At 40.8% G+C, this 20,944-nt stretch overlaps 2 protein-coding genes across 7 annotated transcripts in view; one reads left to right on the plus strand and one right to left on the minus strand.

Annotated features, from left to right (window-relative positions):
* Positions 1-1,359: 1,359 nt before the first annotated feature.
* Positions 1,360-4,457, minus strand: myl12.1 (myosin, light chain 12, genome duplicate 1). Its single transcript, XM_030398911.1, has 4 exons — positions 4,326-4,457; positions 2,600-2,799; positions 2,220-2,381; positions 1,360-1,918 (listed from the first exon to the last, which is right to left on the minus strand). The coding sequence occupies exons 2-4, from the start codon at positions 2,781-2,783 to the stop codon at positions 1,746-1,748; spliced, it is 519 nt and encodes a 172-aa protein (XP_030254771.1). The 5' UTR covers positions 2,784-2,799; positions 4,326-4,457; the 3' UTR covers positions 1,360-1,745.
* A 5,311-nt stretch (positions 4,458-9,768) lies between these two features.
* Positions 9,769-20,944, plus strand: part of myom1b (myomesin 1b) — a 28,339-nt gene continuing 17,163 nt past the window's right edge. For 3 of the 6 annotated variants that reach the window (XM_030398502.1, XM_030398504.1, XM_030398505.1), the window contains exons 1-15: positions 9,769-9,914; positions 10,360-10,574; positions 13,138-13,272; positions 13,385-13,559; positions 14,874-15,031; positions 15,205-15,297; positions 15,743-15,831; positions 16,122-16,163; positions 16,967-16,981; positions 17,693-17,854; positions 17,937-18,098; positions 19,849-19,990; positions 20,140-20,339; positions 20,487-20,540; positions 20,633-20,757. In XM_030398502.1, coding sequence (XP_030254362.1) covers positions 10,423-10,574; positions 13,138-13,272; positions 13,385-13,559; positions 14,874-15,031; positions 15,205-15,297; positions 15,743-15,831; positions 16,122-16,163; positions 16,967-16,981; positions 17,693-17,854; positions 17,937-18,098; positions 19,849-19,990; positions 20,140-20,339; positions 20,487-20,540; positions 20,633-20,757 — 1,704 coding nt within the window. In that variant the 5' untranslated portion in view covers positions 9,769-9,914; positions 10,360-10,422. Of the gene's footprint in view, positions 9,915-10,359; positions 10,575-13,137; positions 13,273-13,384; positions 13,560-14,873; positions 15,032-15,204; positions 15,298-15,742; positions 15,832-16,121; positions 16,164-16,966; positions 16,982-17,692; positions 17,855-17,936; positions 18,099-19,848; positions 19,991-20,139; positions 20,340-20,486; positions 20,541-20,632; positions 20,758-20,944 lie in introns of those variants that run through there. The other 3 variants (XM_030398507.1, XM_030398503.1, XM_030398506.1) reach the window with 3 other exon arrangements.

The following is a 20,944-nucleotide window of genomic DNA, read 5'->3' on the forward strand; positions in this document are numbered from 1 at the left end:
CATTCACGTAACTTGACTTTTAAAAAGTGAGACACGTTTTTTTCAGCAGTGGTGGAAGTACTCCTTGACTTCAATTAAAGTTAGCAACCTGTAAAAGCACTCTTACAAGTGAGAGAACTGCATTCAAAATGATCCTTAAAGGAATGTACTTATTACTTATCTTGGAAGGCACTGTTGCATATGTTAAAAAAGTAGTATATAGTCTTTTGTGGCTCCAGAGTAAGATGCATGTAATCTGATAAATTGCCTTCAGTGATGTTACTCCAGTGGCTAAATTGCATTGTGGGTAATGTAGGTGTAAAATCTGAAGTTATAAGAAGGAAAAAGAACGTGTGGTTTTAAAAAAGATGACATCTCTGTTTCTGTTGTATTAATTGTTGACACCTGTCCGACCTGCGCATGATGAATAGTCCAACAGTGTTAGAGTGCAATGTTAGAGCAATAGGCTGCCTTTAAAACCTGGTGCCTACATTACCCACAATGCAACTTGGCCACTGCCTAACATCAGTCAAAGCAATTTGTCAGATAACATGCAATTTCCTCTGAAACCATTAAAGGCCTTACACTCGTTTTCACAAACAGTAGTACTCCTCAAGACCTGCAGTAAAATTGGTGGTTTCTCTTGAAATGATGAAGCCTTTAAGGTCCAAAGGAAGGATATTTGTATAGTTTTGTTTTTGTTTTTTTAAAAATAATGCTCACAAAATCATTTGTACACAAATATAATTGTTTGCAACAACATAGTTTTTTCTGGACTTCAGGAATGCTCCTGTATTTCCAACTGGAGAAGATCCGATTAATAACTGAAAACACCTGTGTGGGCATGACGAGGCCTTTAATCCATACCAATGCATGATACATAAATTAATCGTATATTTAGTAAGTATGATACTTGTGTAAAGTTTCCTACAATTCGTCCTCAAGTACAGTACTACTGTGAATGCATTTATTTTCCACTATTCTCGAGAAATAACATTTTTGGCATTTAGCAGTATAAACTGAGAGCTCTTGTACTGCTGCTAAATTAACTGTAACCTGATGTAGGCCTCAAATGAGATTAGATTAATGTACCATGCTTGTCTGATAACTCAAGTATCTTCCCGGTCTGTTAGGTAAGGATCTTACTACATGTGTGTTTGTGGCATTTGAGCACTTTCCGTTGTTTGAGTCTGTGTTGACTCTGCACATTAGCCCTTTAACAGAAGGAATTCAGCTCGTGCTAGTCAGCACAAGTTAAATGAATTTATCAAGGAGGGCGAGCCGACTTGTCAAGACTGGACAAGCTCCTGAGGAGGGAAAAATGGTGCAGAAGCATTTTAGTTATGCCACAGGGAAAATAAAGACAGAATGATGCATCACTTATTTCAGTTGTCATTTATGGAAACAGTCAGCAAAGTACAACTTGATAGAGGGCTTTATTTAAAAAGTTTATATTATAAAATGTAAAAATTCAGCTAAACCCGATCACATGGATTGTAAAGACTTATCCCTTAGAGCTTCCAAGGTGCTGCCACTTCACATCTTTACATGACAGAAAAAACATGACAACCTATGAAGAGATTTTTCTTCTCATTAGAGATGTGTACATTTGGCAATACTGGAAGTTCACACCAAAAAAGAGTGGATAGTTATTGCTTTGGTTTGTTTAAAATGGGGTTTATAATGGAGAGTTGAGACATGCAGCACGGGGATCTAGCTGACGGAGGAGGGGAAGAGGGTGGAGAAGAGTATGCTGGCATGGGTCTTTAATCGTCCTTATCCTTGGCACCGTGCTTTAGGATGCGTGTGAACTCCACATAGTTGAAGTTGCTTTTCTTGTCGATGGGGGCCTCCCTAAAGAGCTCGTCCACCTCCTCGTCTGTAAACCGGTCGCCCATTGTTGTGAGCAGCTCTCTGAGGTAGTCTTCCTGGATGAAACCTGAGGAGGGAAAAATGGTCAAATCAGATAAGAGAGCTTGGACAGGCTGAATCCACATTAGAGGCATCTCAAGAAGAATGTGAGCGACACAATTACCATTTTAGGCACGGAAACCATTGTCAAACAGCTTTCAAAACATAGCTGCAATTTACAGTGCTTTATATAAAAGGTGAAAAATAAAAATGTAACTAAAACAAGATTAAAATGTGATTTTCTCCATTTTATATTATCTTAACAGCCGAGAGGAAAGCTACACCTTTTATGCATCAGAAGGAAAGAAGATACAACAGTCAGAATTTACCTGTCCCCTCTTCATCAAAGCAAGCAAATGCATTTCTGATCACATCCTCTGGGTCTGTGCCATTGAGCTTCTCTCCAAACATGGTGAGGAACATGGTGAAGTTAATGGGTCCGGGAGCTTCCATCATCATGGCCTCCAGGTATTCATCAGTTGGATTTTTCCCTATATAAATGACACAATTATGGTTTAATCAAATGGGTCTGGATGGTTTCAATTTCAGGTTACATTTACAACTGCTGAACATTTAAATGTAAGCTTGTTGGGACTCGTTTCCTGATAACAAACAATGTAGGCACACAGCCAAATGAGCAAAGTGCAGACTGACACTGCACTAACTGACATGTTGGTTCAGCTCATCTTGAAGCAACAACTCTACTAACCCAGGGAGGCAAGCATGTCGTGAAGATCTTCCTTGTCCACAAACCCATCACGGTTCTGGTCGATCATGTTGAAGGCCTCTTTGAACTCCTGGATCTGAGACTGGTCAAACATGGCGAAGACATTGGAAGTGGCGCGCTGAGGGCGCTTCTTTGTGGTCTTTCCCTTAGCCCTTTTGCTCGACATTTTGACTGTTTTATACCTGTGGAAACAAATCAATACAGAACATGTTGAACACTGCAGCCAGGAAAAGCAAGATGAACAATGTGAAACGACAGCGTTAATGAATTTTCAATATCTTAAACAGCTCAGTAGAGGGGAGGAATGTACATCCTTCCTGTTGTTACTTAATGTTAAGACAGCCCTATTTAGCTACAATTTAAAAACCACAGTAAGTTCAAAGCAGAAGAAAAAAAGAAGATATGGGCTTGATAAGAAAGACAAAGGATGACTGACCCCTGACAAGCACAGAGATAATCTGATCAAAAGGTGAAGTGGATCATCGTTGCTCAAAATACAAATTCGTAATCTGTGCCCAGAGTATTTGGCAGAGTATTTTTAATTTGCTGGCAGTGAATCCCCGGCGTGGTATCCCTCACTGAGCTATAAATGGAGATGTTCCTCATCTTTCTAGGTTGATCAGCTCACTGCCTGCTCTGCACTAAGGGCAGGAAAATTACTGATGTGAGCACAGATGCCCTTATGAGGCAATGTCTTGAATGTGGACTCAAACTGGCCCTGCGTGCACATCTTTATGTTGACAGAAAGCTTGTGTTTTCACCAGTGGGTGTTAATAAAAAATGGACTCATCTGTCTTTGGGCAGCAAGTATAAAGACATTGTTAAGCATAAATGTTACCTAAGACAATGGTAATTATAAAGACTCAATCAGGCTTAAGTGATTGAAACGTCAGTGACCTGTATTAGGGCTGCAACTAACTGCCATCATTTGATTATTCATTATTTTAATACTCCATAATTCCCTGTATAAACTGTACAACACAAGTTCCCAAAAGCTTAAGACAATTTACAAAGTAAAGAAACGCAGCAAATAATAGATTACCTATAAAACTTAAGAAATAGTCCTCAGTTGAACCAAAATACTCCAAATAAACATGTCCTGAAAGTATGACATTAGTCATTTTTAGGTTTCAAATGGACTATAGTCAAAACATTGATGGCTAACGTTATCTTGACATTTGCATTCGCTGCCGTGGACAACTATGCAAACGGTCCAGGCAAGAGTTGCTTTATCTTCCCACAAAACTATCACTGTTTGATGCTACGTGTTCATTTTTTGAAGCTTACCACGGGTCCGAATGCACTAATAAGTGCGTACAGTCTTAATGGTTTGCGGCCTAGCTTGAGTCATATCACATTATTAGAGCTGTTCAAACAGCTGTAAATGTTGGCGAGCTTCAAACATCGAGCAGCCGCGGAAGTTTCACGGGTAAACTTTCAGTTTGTAAAGCTCACATTTACCTTTACATGTCTACGTGAAACATCCGCTTGTTAGCGACTTGACGTTAGCTATCGAATCATTAGCCGCGCAGCTAACGGATAGTCGTGTTTTCAAAGCAACCAAACCTACTCAAAATCGCACTATAGTCAGTTTTCATTGATACACGACTTAAATGTTGACAACATTCCCTGCGTTATCTTGTTAGCGAAACATTTGCAACGTAGCTAACTGTGGCAGAATGAGTAAAAAAGTTAAAACAAGTCTTACCTGACAACTCAAGATACTTGTCAGCTAGCCCGGTGCTGCTCTTTTTCTCAACCACCGCCCTTCACTTCCTGATACTCATGTTGGGTTACGTTCATGACATTCAGAACAAACCATCTGAGGAAAATAGGGGGGGTCCGCCAAATGTGAAACAATTTTTACTCGCTTTAAAAACAATTCATACATTGTTTCGGTAAAAAATACTTCAATGGGAACTTCATATTATTAAACGTCATTACAAAACAGATTCTAATGCTTTATAAGTAGAAGTAATACAATACAAATTGTACCGTACACCCCCGGTGAAGGAAATGTAACTTCCACAAACACTCCCTTGCCAGCGTTAACATTCCTGGATATGCCCTTTTAAGGGAAGAAAGCATACAATGTCCAATGTCTTTTGCATTGTGTACAGGGAAGATGCTCGTGGGAAAACGTGGGCGTTACCATCAACAAAGCAAACATGTATAGAAAGCTGATCTAAAGAGTCACATGAAATGTTTGTCTTATTTTATAAATTATGCCAATCAGATACAAATTAAATCAAATTGAGATGATAGTGTTTGTCAGTGATGATAAGTCATCACTAATTCCTTCACATACACTTCACCTTGTTGTTATTCATACTCTTTTGTATCATGTTAGTGTGTTTATGTTGTTTTATATTTTATTTATTGCTGTAAAAAAATTATATTGCCTTCTTTGCTTTGTTTCTCTCATAAATAGAGATTCAGACCACAATGGGACTTTTTCCTGGGCAAATTAAGTGACGAAAAAGACGAATAAATTGAAGTTCATATGACCAAAACAATAGGGGGAAAAATGTTGATAGGATGGATAATTATAGATACTGACTGTCAAGCGTGGGTCAGACAACAGTTGGTATCCCCCGGTCATCGCTGTGAGGAGAGGCTTACCGCTGCAGGGCTCCAAAAGCAAAAATGTGGAACTGTTGACTCACAGGTTAAAACAAGCCACATCTGTCTATTATGTCCAGTTGTCATATCACTTTCAAAGTTGATAGCAAGATGGCTAAACATGTGCTATTAGAGTCCCTTATGGTATGTTATAGCTTATCAAAGCAGGCCACCGGTAGAGCGTTCATAACAACACAACTAGAGTTAATGAGCATTACAATAGAGAGAATAATGAAAAAAAATACTTATGGCATAAACCAAAAACTGTCAATTACAATTTCATGTTAGTAAACTCGGAATTTGAATATTTACAACCATAATCAGGTTACAATACAAACTTACAAATATTTTATTTTTACACAAGTGAATAAACAAGCTGTTCTCAGAGGAAAATAAGGTCCCAGAACACTGTTTGAAGCTTGAAAGGTGGCAGGGCCCGCCAAATATAAACAAAGTAAAACAGTATGAAACTGTGTTGTCATTTAAGGTCAATTTGTTTATCAAGTTTATTCAGTCATGAAAACAAAGAGAATTGGATTTTTAGTTTGTTTAGGTAACAGAAAAAACAGACAACGAATTAGTCAATTCTCTTCTGATTCAAATTTCTTCCCCAAAACTACATACTGCACCTTTAAAATCATGTCTAGGTCTGAATAATTCAACTTCTGAAGTGGATCCTTTTTTTCTTCCGCTAATTTAAACTCCAGTTGATCTATCTGTATCTATTCACAAAATGTCCTACTTAGGAACTTTACACTAAATGAGTTAGTGTCAGTATATTGTAGTGCCACTTTGAACCACTAGAGAGTGCTAGCTTCATAGAAAACCTTTAACTTGCTCAGTGGAAGTTATACACCATTTACTGAGGTCATTAACAGTTTGTCCGAGCATGTTACCCAATCCTGTGTGTGGGCCCATTTAATCTGTTCACGTCTGGAACTGTTAAGTTAAATATTCCCATAGCTCTTGAGTGTACGGGAGCCACAAAGGACGGAATGTAAAAATAGTCCTGATACGTCCCATGAGACGTCCATATCGTTGGAATTTCCTGGACAGCTGAACACAGAGACATGCTGCCGACATGAATATGATTCATTAGAACCGCTTTTCTCTTGAACATTCAGACCACTTATGTATGTAACTGGAGAGTGAACACAACTTTTGAAACAGTGTTCTATATGATGCACAGCTAACTAAAGCAGCAGTTGAGTCAACAGCTGTCTGACAGTGTCAACAAACCTGAACATTACAGGCTTTACAGTTGCGGGGTGACTGTATTGAATTGCTTTAGATTATACGGATGTACTTACTGTGATAAACCAATCACTGGGTATACGTTTCACTATATCAGTTATGAGGTGATAAAATTCACTGTTGACAATGGTTGTGTGGCGTGTGATGCTTAAATATCAGGGCACAAAGGGGTGAAGTCATTAGGCGATTACGTTCCGAGAAGCACTTGAGTTTTATGTTGAACTGGAGGGTTTCAAGGAAGAGACTTCTGTATGAGCTGTGACAGACAGCTGTTTGGTAATTGGGGCTTAAAGTCAATTTAGAGTAAAGCCCAAGAAGTTTATAACAAAAGCTATACAGAGACACTGCATGCTATTCTTTGACGTTCCGTCATTCATCCACTAATCCTGAAGGCTACTTTACCTTGAGCTGTCTAACAGGGTACTAATACATGGACTTTATGGTATAAATATTGGCCCTATATATAATCTACTGTCTTGTGAATATTATTGTTACACAATATAACATGTGCAGGGGACAGTGTGTGACCACAAATAGAACTGTATTTTGGAGGATTACATGAAAAGATTGATACCTTTTTTTTTGTCGCTATAATAAATAGGCCTATGGGGATATAGCTAGCAGCCATTAGCTTAGCTTAGCATTACAATAAAAAACAGAGAAACAGCTAGTATGGCTTTGACTAAAATGCAAAAAAACTAGACATTAACTAAACAAACGCTAACTCTGACATAATCTACTGATTCTTTGGTGAGCGATCCAATCAGACTGAATTTCTTCATCTGGTTGAGACATTATATCGTGTTGTGGTTTTATGTGTTGCTAGAAATGCACCACCAAGAAAACCACTGTTGTCCTGTAGCATACGCTGTTTGGGCATTGTGTTCTTCTGGCAGTTTTTGCTAGCATAATTATTGGCGATGATGATGATGATGATGATGATGATGATGATGACAACCTAGTTTTAGAGGTGCTTGTAAGTTGGTTTTTGTGACCTTTGGACTGAGTCAGGCTAGCAGTTTCCCCTTGTTTCCACTCTTTATGCTAAGCTAAGCTAACCAGCTGCTACTTGCATATTCATAGCTACCTTGTGCAATTTTTCTTTTCTCGCAGAGTTGCAAAGTCGTGACCTGCCCTTCTCTGGTTCTCCTTGTTGGTCGGGTTGGTTAAGTTTGAGCACTAAGAATGAGATTGGTTAGGGTTAGGGTATCATGATTTTGCCGTGCTGGGAAAAAACAAATCTTGCTAACAGCACACAGACGTGGGAATGGTGTCAGTGTTCCCATCTAACTTCCAGTAAGAAAGCGAATGAGCATAAATCTGCATCTATATGCACTTGAGTTACAGCACTTAAAGTCAACTGAGCACTTGAGCAACTGCACCAGGCTCTTCATATCACTGCTGCTATTCCGATAATTAGAGAAGCATCTTGCCTTCCAGTTAATCGTAGCGGTTCAAAGCAGACATGTCTGTGAATTAGTCGTGGTTTGTGACATATAATATACTTGTAAAATTCTCCCATTTTCATTAGACCGCATGTATTCTGTGACCCTGCTTAATGTCTTGTGTTGTTCTTCTCAGTGTTAATCTCTTTTAATAGGTTTACACCTCACATAACATTTTAGGTATGCGTGCTGATTGTTGTGTCATGAGGGACAGAGGTGGGCCAAAAAGGACAAAGGTTTGACACGAAGAGGTGCTCAGAGGTGGTCACTGACATGATATTTCTGCCATGGAAACTCACCAGGTGTTTGTGTTGCAGTCAATTTCCAGAACGTGGTCCAAACATCTGTGGCAGCCCCATTAAATCTGCCTGCCAAGTGGCCTCTAACAAACGCTTCTCAAACAGGCAAGATTATTTTCAAGCTTTTCAAGTAAACTCAGGTTCATGAGTCATGCTGGCATCAGGAGTGTGCTTTCATCAACAGCATCTCTGCAAGGACTAAAGCAGGAATCAAAAATCTGGCACTGGATCCTGAGTCTTTGATTTATTTAACTATTTTTTTTATTTAGTAGCTGTTTATGACCTGAGAGGACAAAAGGGGACCTTTGTCTCCTTCCACAAATGAGAGTGAGAGTGACAAGGAGACAGTAAGTGGCATTTGCTGTATGTGAATCAAGTAACAATAGCATAGCTAAAGTTAGCAACAGCCACAGCTGAGACTGCTGTGGTAGAGAGTCAAGACAAAAGCTGCGGGAGATTAACCAGCAATGACATGATGTCGGCTCAGAGCCAGCAAGACCTTCACATCGGTGTAGTGGACTTTAAAAAGTTACATATAAAGATGCACCGATGCACTTTTTCTCAGCTCCGATCCAATTCCAATACTTAATTTTGGATGTTTGCCGATACAGACACTAATACCAAAGCTCTTTTTTTGAGAATATTATATTCGGTGTCGTAACAGCCACCGTTGCCAATGAATGTCCTGATTGATCTTTGATGAGGAAATATATATATATTTATTCATGCTATTTTCAGTCACGTACGCTGATGTTTTCCTGTAAGTTATATCAACCAATGACTAAATGAATCTTACTGTTACCTTGAGTAAAGTTAAGGATTTCTCTGGGTTTGCACAATTCAGATGATGTAAGAAAATAGACTCAACAAAATAAATAACGAAGAGTCGTTTCTTGTCATTTCTTGACATTTTAATGCAGAAATGTTACATATTATATATTTGATTTTTTACATATTCACAAGTGCACATCAGTTAATTATCAACTACAAGTGAGAAGACCTCTATACATGTGATCATATTAAGAGAATTTTAAAGAGTGCAATGGCAAAATGACAATCAGACTATGGAGTCTGGATCGATGATGTCAGTTCAAGACATGATAACTCAATAGCAGCAGTATCTGCACCTAATGTCCATATTGAATCAGATCGATTTTACATTTTAGCTATAAGTTTGCACAGGTAAGCCATTACTTTTTTTTTTTTTAACTTCTAAAGAGTAACACAATAAAGAACAAACAAGCACAACTCGAAACAATTTAAAATATGTACATTCATTAACATAAATGGGACATACATTTCAAACATGTGTAAGATGGATAAAAGGAGGCAAAAAAAACATCCTTAACAATGCGCATAAAATTTGGACAAAAGCCCGTGTTTACCTGCATATCAGGCAGTAATGCTCATCGTCAGAGACCCACACCCATAAATGTGTTGCACTACGGGAGCTGCCTGGCCCCCCAGCACTCTCCTCTCAGCTATATTTATCTCCACCCTCACCATAAAAGGCTGTGACTGCTGCTTGGACACTCTGGCGAGGGCCAACATTATTTTTGTTGTGTAGACCGCAGCCCTGTACGTACCTACCTGTTGGTTTGCTGGGATACAAGCTTTAAGTTTGGAGTTGAACCATCTTTTCCTTTGAAGCTTGGAGTTTGGGGCTTTGTGTCCAGGGTAAGGTAATGGCAACTGTCGTGCAGGGATAGGATGTGATAACGCAGGTTGTAGCCGGTGCATATGTCTGTCTTAGCATGCTGAGAAAGTGCCTGATTGCCTGAATCTTGTATCATGTCTTGCTAGCTGATGTTGCAGGTTTGAATTTTGCAGATTTCATGATGGTTAAAGGAAGACCTTAAACAGTTGTCTTTTCTTTTTGATCAAATAATTTATTTATTTTATTAATAATTTCTCTGTAATAATATTCATGTTTTATTACAGCTTATTTTTTCCATCTTGAGAGCTAAATTAACGATCCATGTTCAAACTATAAAGAACATGTTGGAGTAAATGGAAGCATGGCTAGTTTGTTAATGACACCTGTAATGTTTAAAATTCAGTGGAAGTCATGACGAACCTATGGTTAATCCACTTGCTCTTGGAACACTAACCAACCACACAGACAAACAAATAGGCAGCAAGAAAACTCAGAAACTCAGGGCTCGTACCGGCAGTGGCCTGCACCATGTCTGGATCTATACCCTTCTACCAGAAGCACCACCTCCACTACGACCGCGGCTACCGCAGCAAGGAGACAGAGTCTAAACTGAGCCAGTACCAGTCCAGCAGCCGATATACTGCTGGCAGCAGCACCTCCACCACCAGCAGGAGCAGGGGGTAAGGAGGAGGAAGAGGATCGTATCTTCATGATCAGCCTTTCACACAGGAAAAAACCCTCCAGCTCTCCCCTTAATGCCATCTCCCTGCCCGACTGATCGAGTTCACCTCCTGCCGCAGCTTTGGGATCATCTTTCCTGCTAACCATCTTTCCCCCCCTGCTGTCCTTCACTTTGATAAACCCTCACACACACCTGAGGATCATCACTCTTTCTGTTTTTAACAGCTTGAATCTCTTTGCATGTTGGCTCAGTTTGCTTTTGTGCATGCTGACAAACCTTGACCTTTAACACACACATTCCTATCTAACTTAAATGATGGGAAACCGTTCAGAGCAAAATCTCTTTGTTAGACAAGCTGTGAGGAGATGCTCTCTCATGGAATGGTTGCGTTATGGTATATGGGGTAGACTGAAATAGACTCTTGACCTGTGCATACCATGTCGAAGAGAAAGTACCAAGTGACAGAGTATGTGTTTATTTCCAATAGACATGAGGATAGTTGCTGTTCATTGGTGGCCATCTCTGTTGCCCTATTTTGTGATCTTGCCGTTTGAGTAGAGAATATCCATGGGTCACATGAGTTGTTGTTGGTGTATGTGTCTGTAGTTAAATACACTGAATGGTGATGATGCATCACTAGAAAGAGGCTTTGTAAGGGCGGTATAACAAAACACCCAGTTACAGCCGACCCTATCTTTTTCAGTGCTTGGCAAATCTTTAAATACCCTGGCCTGGAGAGTGTGAACAGGTCAGAGGGGCTTAGGCTTTACTAACAACATCTGATCTTGGCCTTTACACTTGCTGCTGGGCAGCCCACCAGCTACCAAGTCTGTGCTGTGGTGAGGATGGGAGAATTGTGATCTGGTGATGATTTAATAGTCAGGGTGGTTACAACATTGTTGAGACAAATACAGTAATGTAGTCACGAACACTGGATTTGTTATATGAGGTAATCTTTAATGATTATGGTGATGGAACCTAAAATTCAGACTTTAAAAGTTTCTGTAGGCCCCCCCAACCGCTACAACTCCCATTCAAACTGATTATAATAAGGGGAGCTTTGGTAAACATGTTTCCTAACTGCATTAAGAAAAAATCATATTTAAGTATAGGAATTTAGCTGTTACAGAACCGTCCTGATGGAGAATTTCCCAAGTTAGGAATCCTAAGTTAGAACAGCTCATCATAAATTCAAAATCACTGCCACTAATTTTTAGACGACTAGGTCTGTATGTCAATAACAATGACTATGTGGAACAACATGAACACAATTATTAGGATTGAATGGCTGCTTAAACTGTAGGCCCAACAGTTAGAGAAGCTAACACTAATGTTAGTCTGTAAAAAAAATTAACAGTGATGTTAGCTTATTTGAGAAGCCATGACTGATATTGTTGTAGAGGCTAATGCTCTTGTTAGCCGGTTGGAGATGCTAACACTGAGGTATGCCTGTAAAATAAATTAGCAATGATGTTAGCCTGTAAAAGAACATAACAATTATATTAGGCTGTTGCTGTGACTGATATTAGCCTAATTTAGAGGCTAAAGCTCTTGTTAGCTTGTTGGAGACGCTAACACTGAGGTAAGCCTGATGTAAGCGCTAACACTGAGGTAAGCCTGTAAATGAAGTTAACAATGATGTTAGCCAGTTTGAGAGGCTTTAGCTGATATTAGCCTGTTGTAGTGGCTAACACTGATGTTAGACTCTTTGCTTAAATTTCCTGGAACATGTATTAATGATCTATCCTCTCCTCCACTGATAGGATTGGCTAGTGCTCAGACTTATCAAAGCTTAAATTCCCATCTTTTCTTGACATCTAGCTGTAGCAAGCTAGCTAGCCAGTGACAAGTGAAGTATGGATACAGGGAGTTTGGTGTTCAGTCCTAACACAGATACAGGAGTGACAGGACAAAGTAATATGGAATAATTTGAAGATGGTATTTTTCAGTGGAGACAATTGAAGACATTAGTAATTAGGCCCCTGATCCTGGAGTGTCAAGAGAATGTAAAGGGTCAGAGCTAAAAGGGCAGTGACCCAGATTGATATGGGAGAAATGGGGGCTGTTGCCCTGTCACCCTTCTTGCCCCTGCCTCCTTATCAGGTTCTTGTTATCTCATACCCAGAGCTCCTACCCCCATCTCTCAAAGTGCTGCAGATAGTGTTGCCGCAGACAAAGTGTATGGCGTCTGGACAAGAATCTAAAATTAAACGAAAGCAGATAGAGAGAGATAATTGTTATATGTAGTGTTCGAGGAACTGTTTTGGTTATAATATCGGGTGTATTCTCAGATGGTATGTGTTGCTGTAATATCATGCTAGATATCAACAAGAGTTGTGTTTTCGTTGAACCTCAGCAGTCTTCATATGGTCTTTTGTGCTAGATCTTGTTGTGGAGGTGTAAAAATACGAAATGTTCCAAACTAAATCAAATTCACTACTTTCCCTACTGAACCTTCATCTATCATCCCTCACCTTGGCTTTATACCCACATGTTGATGTTATGTTGTTAGCTGCACTGTCTGGCTGGGCGCCAGGTTGATGGTACTCTATATGTCCCAGACTTAAAGTGTCTTCACATTCTGGGCTGGAGGCAAGCAGACTGAGCCCCGTACCAAAGAGAGCCAAGCCAACTTACTTGGCTGTGGATAAAGACAACCAAATCATCGGCTATGTAGTGCCTATCTTCAGGGGCAGGTAATGAACTCTTCTGGATCTCAAAGAATGTTTTTTCAAAAAAGTTATTTCAGTTTTAATGATATGCCTTACTCCCCACGTCCATCCTTGCCTCTGCTCAACGAACTCCTAGTCAAGAGTATGCAACAGGATTATCGGATACAGAGGAGGCGAGGGTGAGGGACACTGCTGCGTACATGGCTCGCAGGGATATGTTCACCAGTGGCCTGGAGATGGAGAGGTCAGAGCTGATCTCCAGGAGGGAGGCCATGCGTGGGTCGGCCGAACGCATCTCCCTGAACAAAAGGGTCAGTGGGGGAATTATACATGCAGCTGTTTTAAGGTCATGCAGATTATTATTTTTACATCGCGGAACATCAGTGACGTGATGTCACACTGTTTTATCAGTGTCCAGTTTATTTTCATGACATCACAGGCTTTGTGGCTACAACACAGCAGAGAATCTCAGTCATGACATCGCAGATTGGCTTATCCTACTTGTGACACCGCAGTCGACCATTCTGGTTCATGATATCACTGATTAGATTTTGTTGCTTGTGACATTGCAGTAGGTGACGTGAAGTCATGATGTCACAGATTACTTTTGCATCTACATCACTGCAGGCAATCTCAGTCATGACACCACAGATCAGCTTCTCCTAATTGTGACGTAATTGAAGGCTATTCTGTCGCAGATTGTTTATGTTGCTTGTGACATCGTGGTAGACTACTTCGTTCTCATGAAACCATAGAATGTTTTTTTTAATTTACATTTTTAAGCTCACAGAATAGAATAGAATAGACATTTACAACGAAATTGTGACCATCTTGTTTCATTACATCACAGAATACCTTTTGTTACTTGTGACATCATCGTAGACCATCCTGCTTCAAGGCATCTCAGATTGGATTTTGTTCAGCGACATCACAGACTGCCTACTGTTGCATCAGAATAGACCACTCTAATCGTTGAACCACTACTTTGGATAAAACCAAAGCAGACCACCCTTTGTACACCAGAGTATAACAGAATTATATCATCTGCATATTTGCGTATGTAATTGTAGTACAGCTCATGAACACGAAGTGCCTGTGGCTAAGTGGTTACTACAACTCCTCACACAAGGGAGTTATTTATGTCCCTGGGTGATTATGTGAAGTAGTATCAGATCATTCATTAGGCATCATAAAAGCCACAGTGACCCCCCCTAAGTGTATTTATCTGTCTCCACTCTGCCAGATAGCCTTACTACTGACTGACAAATTCCTTAGGAGATCGTGTTTCTTGAGACACAGGGAAGCAGTGTCCCACTGGTGCTGTCATATTATGGGCTGACTCACTGGATACCCAACTACACGGGCCTCAAGACCCCTGCCTACTCATAGGACATAATGAACGACACACAGTCACATTTAAAACTCATGTTGATATGTGCATACATGTTGCATGTGTGAAACAAAGATTTGGTTGGATGTTGCTGAATTTTTGTATGTCTTTGCTTCAACCGTGCATTTTGAATTCCTGGGGAAATTATGGGTGATTTTGGTAAAAGTTTGGTTTGGTTTGGCAAAGGTGCATTTGTCCAGAGTGATTCAAAGCTTAAGAACTGTTCTGTTTGTAGATCCATGAACACGAGGAACACTTTAAGCGTATGAACGAAGACAGCCTGATGCATACCCCCGAGTTTGTGATTAAACCACGCTCCCACACCGTGTGGGAGAAGCAGTGTGTGCGTCTGCACTGCACTGTCAGCGGCTGGCCCGATCCACGGGTCGTCTGGTAGGTCACAGACACACACCACCCATATCATTTCCATACATCCGTCATTTCTGTCCCCTTTACATCCGGTTATTCCTTTGAGCTACATCTAGCTTCCAATGGCTTTATGGTTTTCCTCTTGATTCTGTTTCCCTTGGTCTGTCTTCTTCATTCTTTCTGCCTCCCACTACAAGGTACAAAAACAATGTGGCAATTGACCCTCTTGCCAGCCCTGGCAAGTATAAACTTGAGAGCAGATACAGCGTGCACTCACTGGAGATCAACAGGTAGGTCTAGCTTCTCCCGTCCAAATAAATTCTTCTCAAAAAGCCACTGAAATAATTCACTTGTGGATACTTTTTTTGTGATTGCTTCAAAGGATCAAACATGTGCAACACTATACATGTAAAAAAAAAAAAACGAATGGTAAACAGTGTATACAATGCGCGACTGTTGATTCCTGTTAAATACTGCACACCACAGATACTTTCATGTACAGGGACCCACACCACCTGGTGCAGATGACATCATCCGTGGTGTCTATTTATTGCCAGAGTATTCCTGGTCCAGAGTTATGGAACGCTTTACAGTCGCGGGCTCACATAGTTGGTATTATTTACATGGCTGAGAGGGCCGATGTTGATGTAGGGGAAGGGAACTGTATGCAGAGATCCTTCAGGGAAAGAATGTGCGTATCATGGACATTGATCACCTGATGCTCTCTTCTTTCAGATGTGATTTTGATGACACAGCGCAGTATCGGGTCTCTGCTATGAACTCCAAGGGAGAGCTGTCTGCTTTTGCCTCCGTCGTTGTTAAGAGTAGGTCTCACCAAGTCTTGAAACCATCACCTTTCAATGCTCTTGACACGAGCAAACTCACAAAGAAAACTTTCACGATCACATAATTATGTAAAATCACAAGACAATCACCATAAGTTAGTACCATCACTGTGTAAAGTTTCCAGCTTTTCTTGGAAACGCCTTCTTGTTTATTGTAATAGGTCTCAAAAGTAGAGCCAAGCGTAGTTTGAATTGTGTCATAACAATTTGATGCCTACTGTAGTTCATCACTATGTATGTAATAATAGCAACTGCTGCTTTTTCCAAAGGGTTCAAGGGTGAAATTGATGACGGCCTGCCAGAACCCAGACGTAAGTGCCAATTTACACTGTATTTGTTGTTTTTATTGTATGCTGTATTGATCATTCAAAGCTGCGTTGATTAATTTATCTCCATTATTAACATGTTTTCATCTAATGAAGTTGCTAAGATGCTAGCAAACAGTGCTAATTTACTCATCCAGCAGAATTCAGTTATTTCTCACCATATATTCATTCTCCTTATAGCTCTGCTTTGGTCTCCACCAACTCTTGAGAAAAATATCTATCTTTAATTCTCTTCATGAGCTAGTTGCTAACGTTGTCTGTCTGCTCTTTGGCACTGTGCATGTACTGTACAGCTGCTTTATCAGAAAGACTCTGCTCGCTGTGGTGGCCCTTAGAAATAAAACACAACAACATTTCACATAAACAGTTTTCTGGATTGTATTGTGTTACGACCCTCAGGGCCGACATCGCCCTGCTTAACGAACAGAATAAAAGGGGCCAGCGCATTTTCCGGCTGTAAATCCAAAATAATGAGCTAAAAGAGAATAAAAAGCTCCACAAAGCTAAACAGCTGTGGAACAATGCTCTGTAGGTTAGTCATTACAAGTGACTTGATTTCAAATTACACAAAGCCATTCATATTTATGTTAGTATGATGCACCTTTTATGTTGTCATTATGCTTTTATTGTTCACTCTAAAAAATAATAATTACTCATGTTGGGTTGTCCGCTCATACATAACTGACCTGCAGTCATGATTGGGATGGGGTTGGGTGCTGGAAAAGACTTGGTGCTTGCTACTGCGCTAACAACTTCTTTATTTTCTTAATGCTGCTGCGACAATACAGTGGACAGTACTGAAGGTAAAAGGGTCACAAAAATCTTGATGTTTCCACTTACAATGTTGACTGTGTCCAAGCATGACCACACTTCTCTGTGTAGAAACTAAAAGTTCACAGTATTCTCCTCTTAGTTTCACTTTGTATGCATCGACCATGTTTCGAGTATGCCGTCTGTAAGCTTATGTTCTCACTAGGAAGAACGTCTGCAAGATGTTCAGCGACTGTAAGATTTTTCATCGGGTGCATCTGCATTAAACGATAGAACATTCTGTTGACATTTGATAGTGTCTATGCTGTCGTTTGTTTGTATTTTATTTAGTCTTGTTGTGTGTTTAGGTGTGTTTTAAAAAAAAAAAATGAATTCAACAGGTGAAACACTGAATGTTGAATATTTTCACGTGTCTATTGCGCTTCACTTTTTAATGCATGACACTGACCTGTCGTATTTCCTACAGTTCTTGCTGTGAGCACTGTGCTGCAGTTTCAGAGTCACTCTTTCAGTCTGTATTTGTTTGCTGTCCTTCATGCTTACACATGTCCTCTTCCACGCCTTCCTCTGCCTGGATGAAACATGTCGCACTAGCTTATTGTCATTGCTTTTTGCTCTGTGGGTATGATTACTGATGTGATCATATTCTGTATCTTTCACGGTGTCATGTGTCATTCCTCTACTTGAGTTGAATTAAGTCATGCCAAGTTCTGAAGTTCTGCTGTCTCCTGCTTTGACTGTAGATGGTCCGGTGTCGGAGTACGGCATCACCTTCAAGACTCACATTGTTGATAAATTTGGTGTCTCATTCGGAAGAGAAGGTGAGACGATGAGTTTGGGATGTACGGTCATCATTTACCCTGCCCTGCACCGCTACCAGCCAGAGGTCCAGTGGTACAGAGACGGTAAGATGTAGATTGTTGTACTAATTTGCATGAGGGCATATTGGAAGTTCATGTTCTGAGCCATCCTCCATCTTTTCCCCAGATGTTCTGCTGTCTGCTTCTAAATGGCACCACATGCACTGGAGCGGAGATCGAGCCACACTGACGCTTACACACCTCAACAAAGAGGACGAGGGGCTTTACACCCTGCGTGTTACCACCAAGTCTGGATATGAAACCTACTCAGCCTATGTCTTTGTCAGAGGTGGGTGCAAAAAAGTTAGATGACACCAAAAACTGTACAAAGATGGCTGCTATAGGGTGTAAATATCTAATTTCGGAAATTTGTCATCTTTAAATTTAAGCATTGACTTTGGAACAGTCAGAAGGGCCCGACCTGAGAATATAAACCTGTGAACTGGATCAAATGCAGTATTGTTCAGTAAAAATTGCTTTTTTAAACATTTTTCAAAATGACTAAAATTGATTGCCTGTGACTCCCAGAATGACATATATTGTCATAAGCTCACCGTTTGGTTAAGTTTAGGTGAGAAAACTACAGGGTGAGGTTAAGAAAAACATTGTGGTTTGTCTTAAATAACCTTGGTTATGTGATGTACATGAAGTAACTTCACCACCTTAGTAATTTAGAAAAACTCACCATTGACTTTTGTTTTCACACTGCAAATGAGCAGCAGTTACCTGGGTGAAGGTCCTGTGCCTGTCTGACCCAACCATCCCTCCCAATCTCCTCCCTTTTCGGACTTTCACAGTTAACCTAATTTGTCTTTATTTTTTTGATGGCCTGTCCGTTCGTGAAGTCCTGAAGCCTTTAATTCTATAAAATGTTACGTATCTAAAATATCCCCCCACAGACATTCCCGCTGCCATTCTAGTCAACACATCTTTATTGCAACCTGATTCCCTCAGCTTTGTTTTTATCAAGTATGTCAGCAGATCAAGGTCGAAGTCACAGAGGCACGTCCTCTGGCACCCGATGACAATACCACATTTAATAGTCAAAGTGTTTGACCATGAGTGAGCGGTTTTAAATAGGATATATCTAATAGAGACACCACTGAGTGTCAGCTCCCTGGCATCTGTTGGAATACCATGGAAAAAGTGGTCGGTGAAGCTTATCTTTGCTGCCTTCAGAGACAAATCTGACCTTTGAAGCTTCTGCGTCTCCTCATGTCAAGCATGAACACGACAGAAAATAGGCACTGTTGTTCCCAGTGTTACTGCTCAGGGTCGCCCTGTAAAGATAGGGGCCAGGTACAGTCTCCATAACAAAATGCTATATGATCCTGGCTGCACTCAGGCTATTCTCAGAGAGCTCTGCGATGGAATGAGTCTGGCTTTGAGCGCAGATAGATACTGTAAATATCTGCTTCAAGGAAAAACAATAGGCTGCCCAGTTTCCTTACTGCTCTCTGTGTCCAAACACACTCTGGTTATAATTATGTCCACTTGTTTATATCCTTATCTCGCGTGTGGTCATTCGACGAATAATCAGTGTCAAGAAAATCCCTCTTTTGACATTTTCTTGAACCGCAACTTTAAAAACTCTCATTGTGTTAAGATAGCTTGAAAACAAAGTAAAATACCTCACTCATAGATGCTGAAATACAGGCTACATATGAACACATGCACTGGGGAATAATGATGCAACTGCTGTCTGTGGTGTGGTCATCACTACAGTAGGTGCCCTGGCCTTACCCTTATGTTTCTTTAAGAGTCACCTCTCTTATCCCCTTTCACTCCGGGGCGGGCTGCTGCTAATTCTGTCCTCCTGCCGCTGAGTGCTCTCGGCTTGTGTTTGACTTGAGGACCTGAAGAAAATTCCTGGCATGAAGCACAGTTCAGCACAGGGCACAGTGGAGGTAGCTGTGTAGAATCAGTTCATTACAGGCACATTAAGAGGTGAATAAATATGAAAAACACGACAACCGATGGGACTTATTCAAAGTGTGTATCCATATTGATAATGCAGACGGTGTTTCTGTTTGTGTCAGATGCTGATGCTGAGATTGAAGGAGCTCCCGGTGCCCCTCTGGACGTCCGCTGTCTGGATGCCAACAAGGATTACATCATTGTCACCTGGAAGCAGCCAGCTGTCGATGGTGGCAACTCCATCCTGGGCTACTTTGTGGACAGGTCGGTCGTGTTGCTGTTATGTTTTACACTTTGACTGGCAAGTGAGAAAATATCAGGTCAATACTAAAAGCACTGCTTATCACTAAAGGTCCTCCTACATTTGAATAAAAACCTCAGCGTGTAAGATTTGTTTTGTAATATGTGTCCAGATGTGAAGTTGGAACCAACCACTGGATCCAGTGCAACGACACTCCGGTTAAGTTTGCCCGTTTCCCCGTCACTGGCCTGGTGGAGGGCCGATCCTACACCTTCCGCGTGCGCGCAGTCAACAAGAGCGGCATGAGCCACCCGTCCAGAGTCTCTGAGCCGGTGGCTGCCATGGACCCGGCTGACCGTGCCCGCATGAGAGGTACTGTACAGCAACCAGTGTCCAATTTAATAGCTTTCATGGACACATTCTTCCCTTTTTAATGGTTTAAACTAGTTAGAAACACTGTTAGGATTTGGAAATGGACCAAAATATGGAAATGTTAAAACCTGAATAAACAATTCCCAGGTACCTCTGCTCCCTGGACCGGACAAATCATTGTGACGGAGGAGGAGCCAGCAGGTAGGAAATCTCATTTTGAACACCACCAGTAGCATCAAGGTCACGTTCAGCTGATGCGTTTAGGGACCTAACTGTTTATCTTTGATCATCAGAGGGCGTTGTTCCTGGCAGGCCTCTCGAGCTGCAGGTGACAGAAGCAACCAAGAACTATGTGGTGCTGAGCTGGAAGCCCCCTGCAGGGAAAGGCCTTGAAGGTGTCATGTACTACGTGGAAAAGGTAAATAACAGACTGAGAGCAGAGAGCCACTAACTTAAGAAAATACTTGCAGTGAGCAGGGTCTCTGTAGATACAGACACCACCACACTTTTACTGGGTCAGTTTGGATGATTGAGTGGGATTAGTTTTGTGTGAGAATATACTTTGTGTTTCCTTGCAGAGTAAACCTTTAACTGCAATTGTTGCA

The sequence above is a fragment of the Sparus aurata genome, chromosome 19 (genome assembly GCF_900880675.1).
Source record: "Sparus aurata chromosome 19, fSpaAur1.1, whole genome shotgun sequence".
Lineage (NCBI taxonomy): Eukaryota > Metazoa > Chordata > Actinopteri > Spariformes > Sparidae > Sparus > Sparus aurata.

What these genes read in the sequence shown, in the direction of transcription:
- myl12.1 (XM_030398911.1), bottom strand. Translation starts at nt 2,783, where the DNA reads ATGTCGAGCAAAAGGGCTAAGGGAAAGACCACAAAGAAGCGCCCTCAG. An exon ending in CGACATGCTTGCCTCCCTGG is followed by an intron (nt 2,382 to 2,599) that starts GTTAGTAGAGTT and finishes TCATTTATATAG; the next exon opens with GGAAAAATCCAACTGATGAA. An exon ending in CTTTGATGAAGAGGGGACAG is followed by an intron (nt 1,919 to 2,219) that starts GTAAATTCTGAC and finishes TTCCCTCCTCAG; the next exon opens with GTTTCATCCAGGAAGACTAC.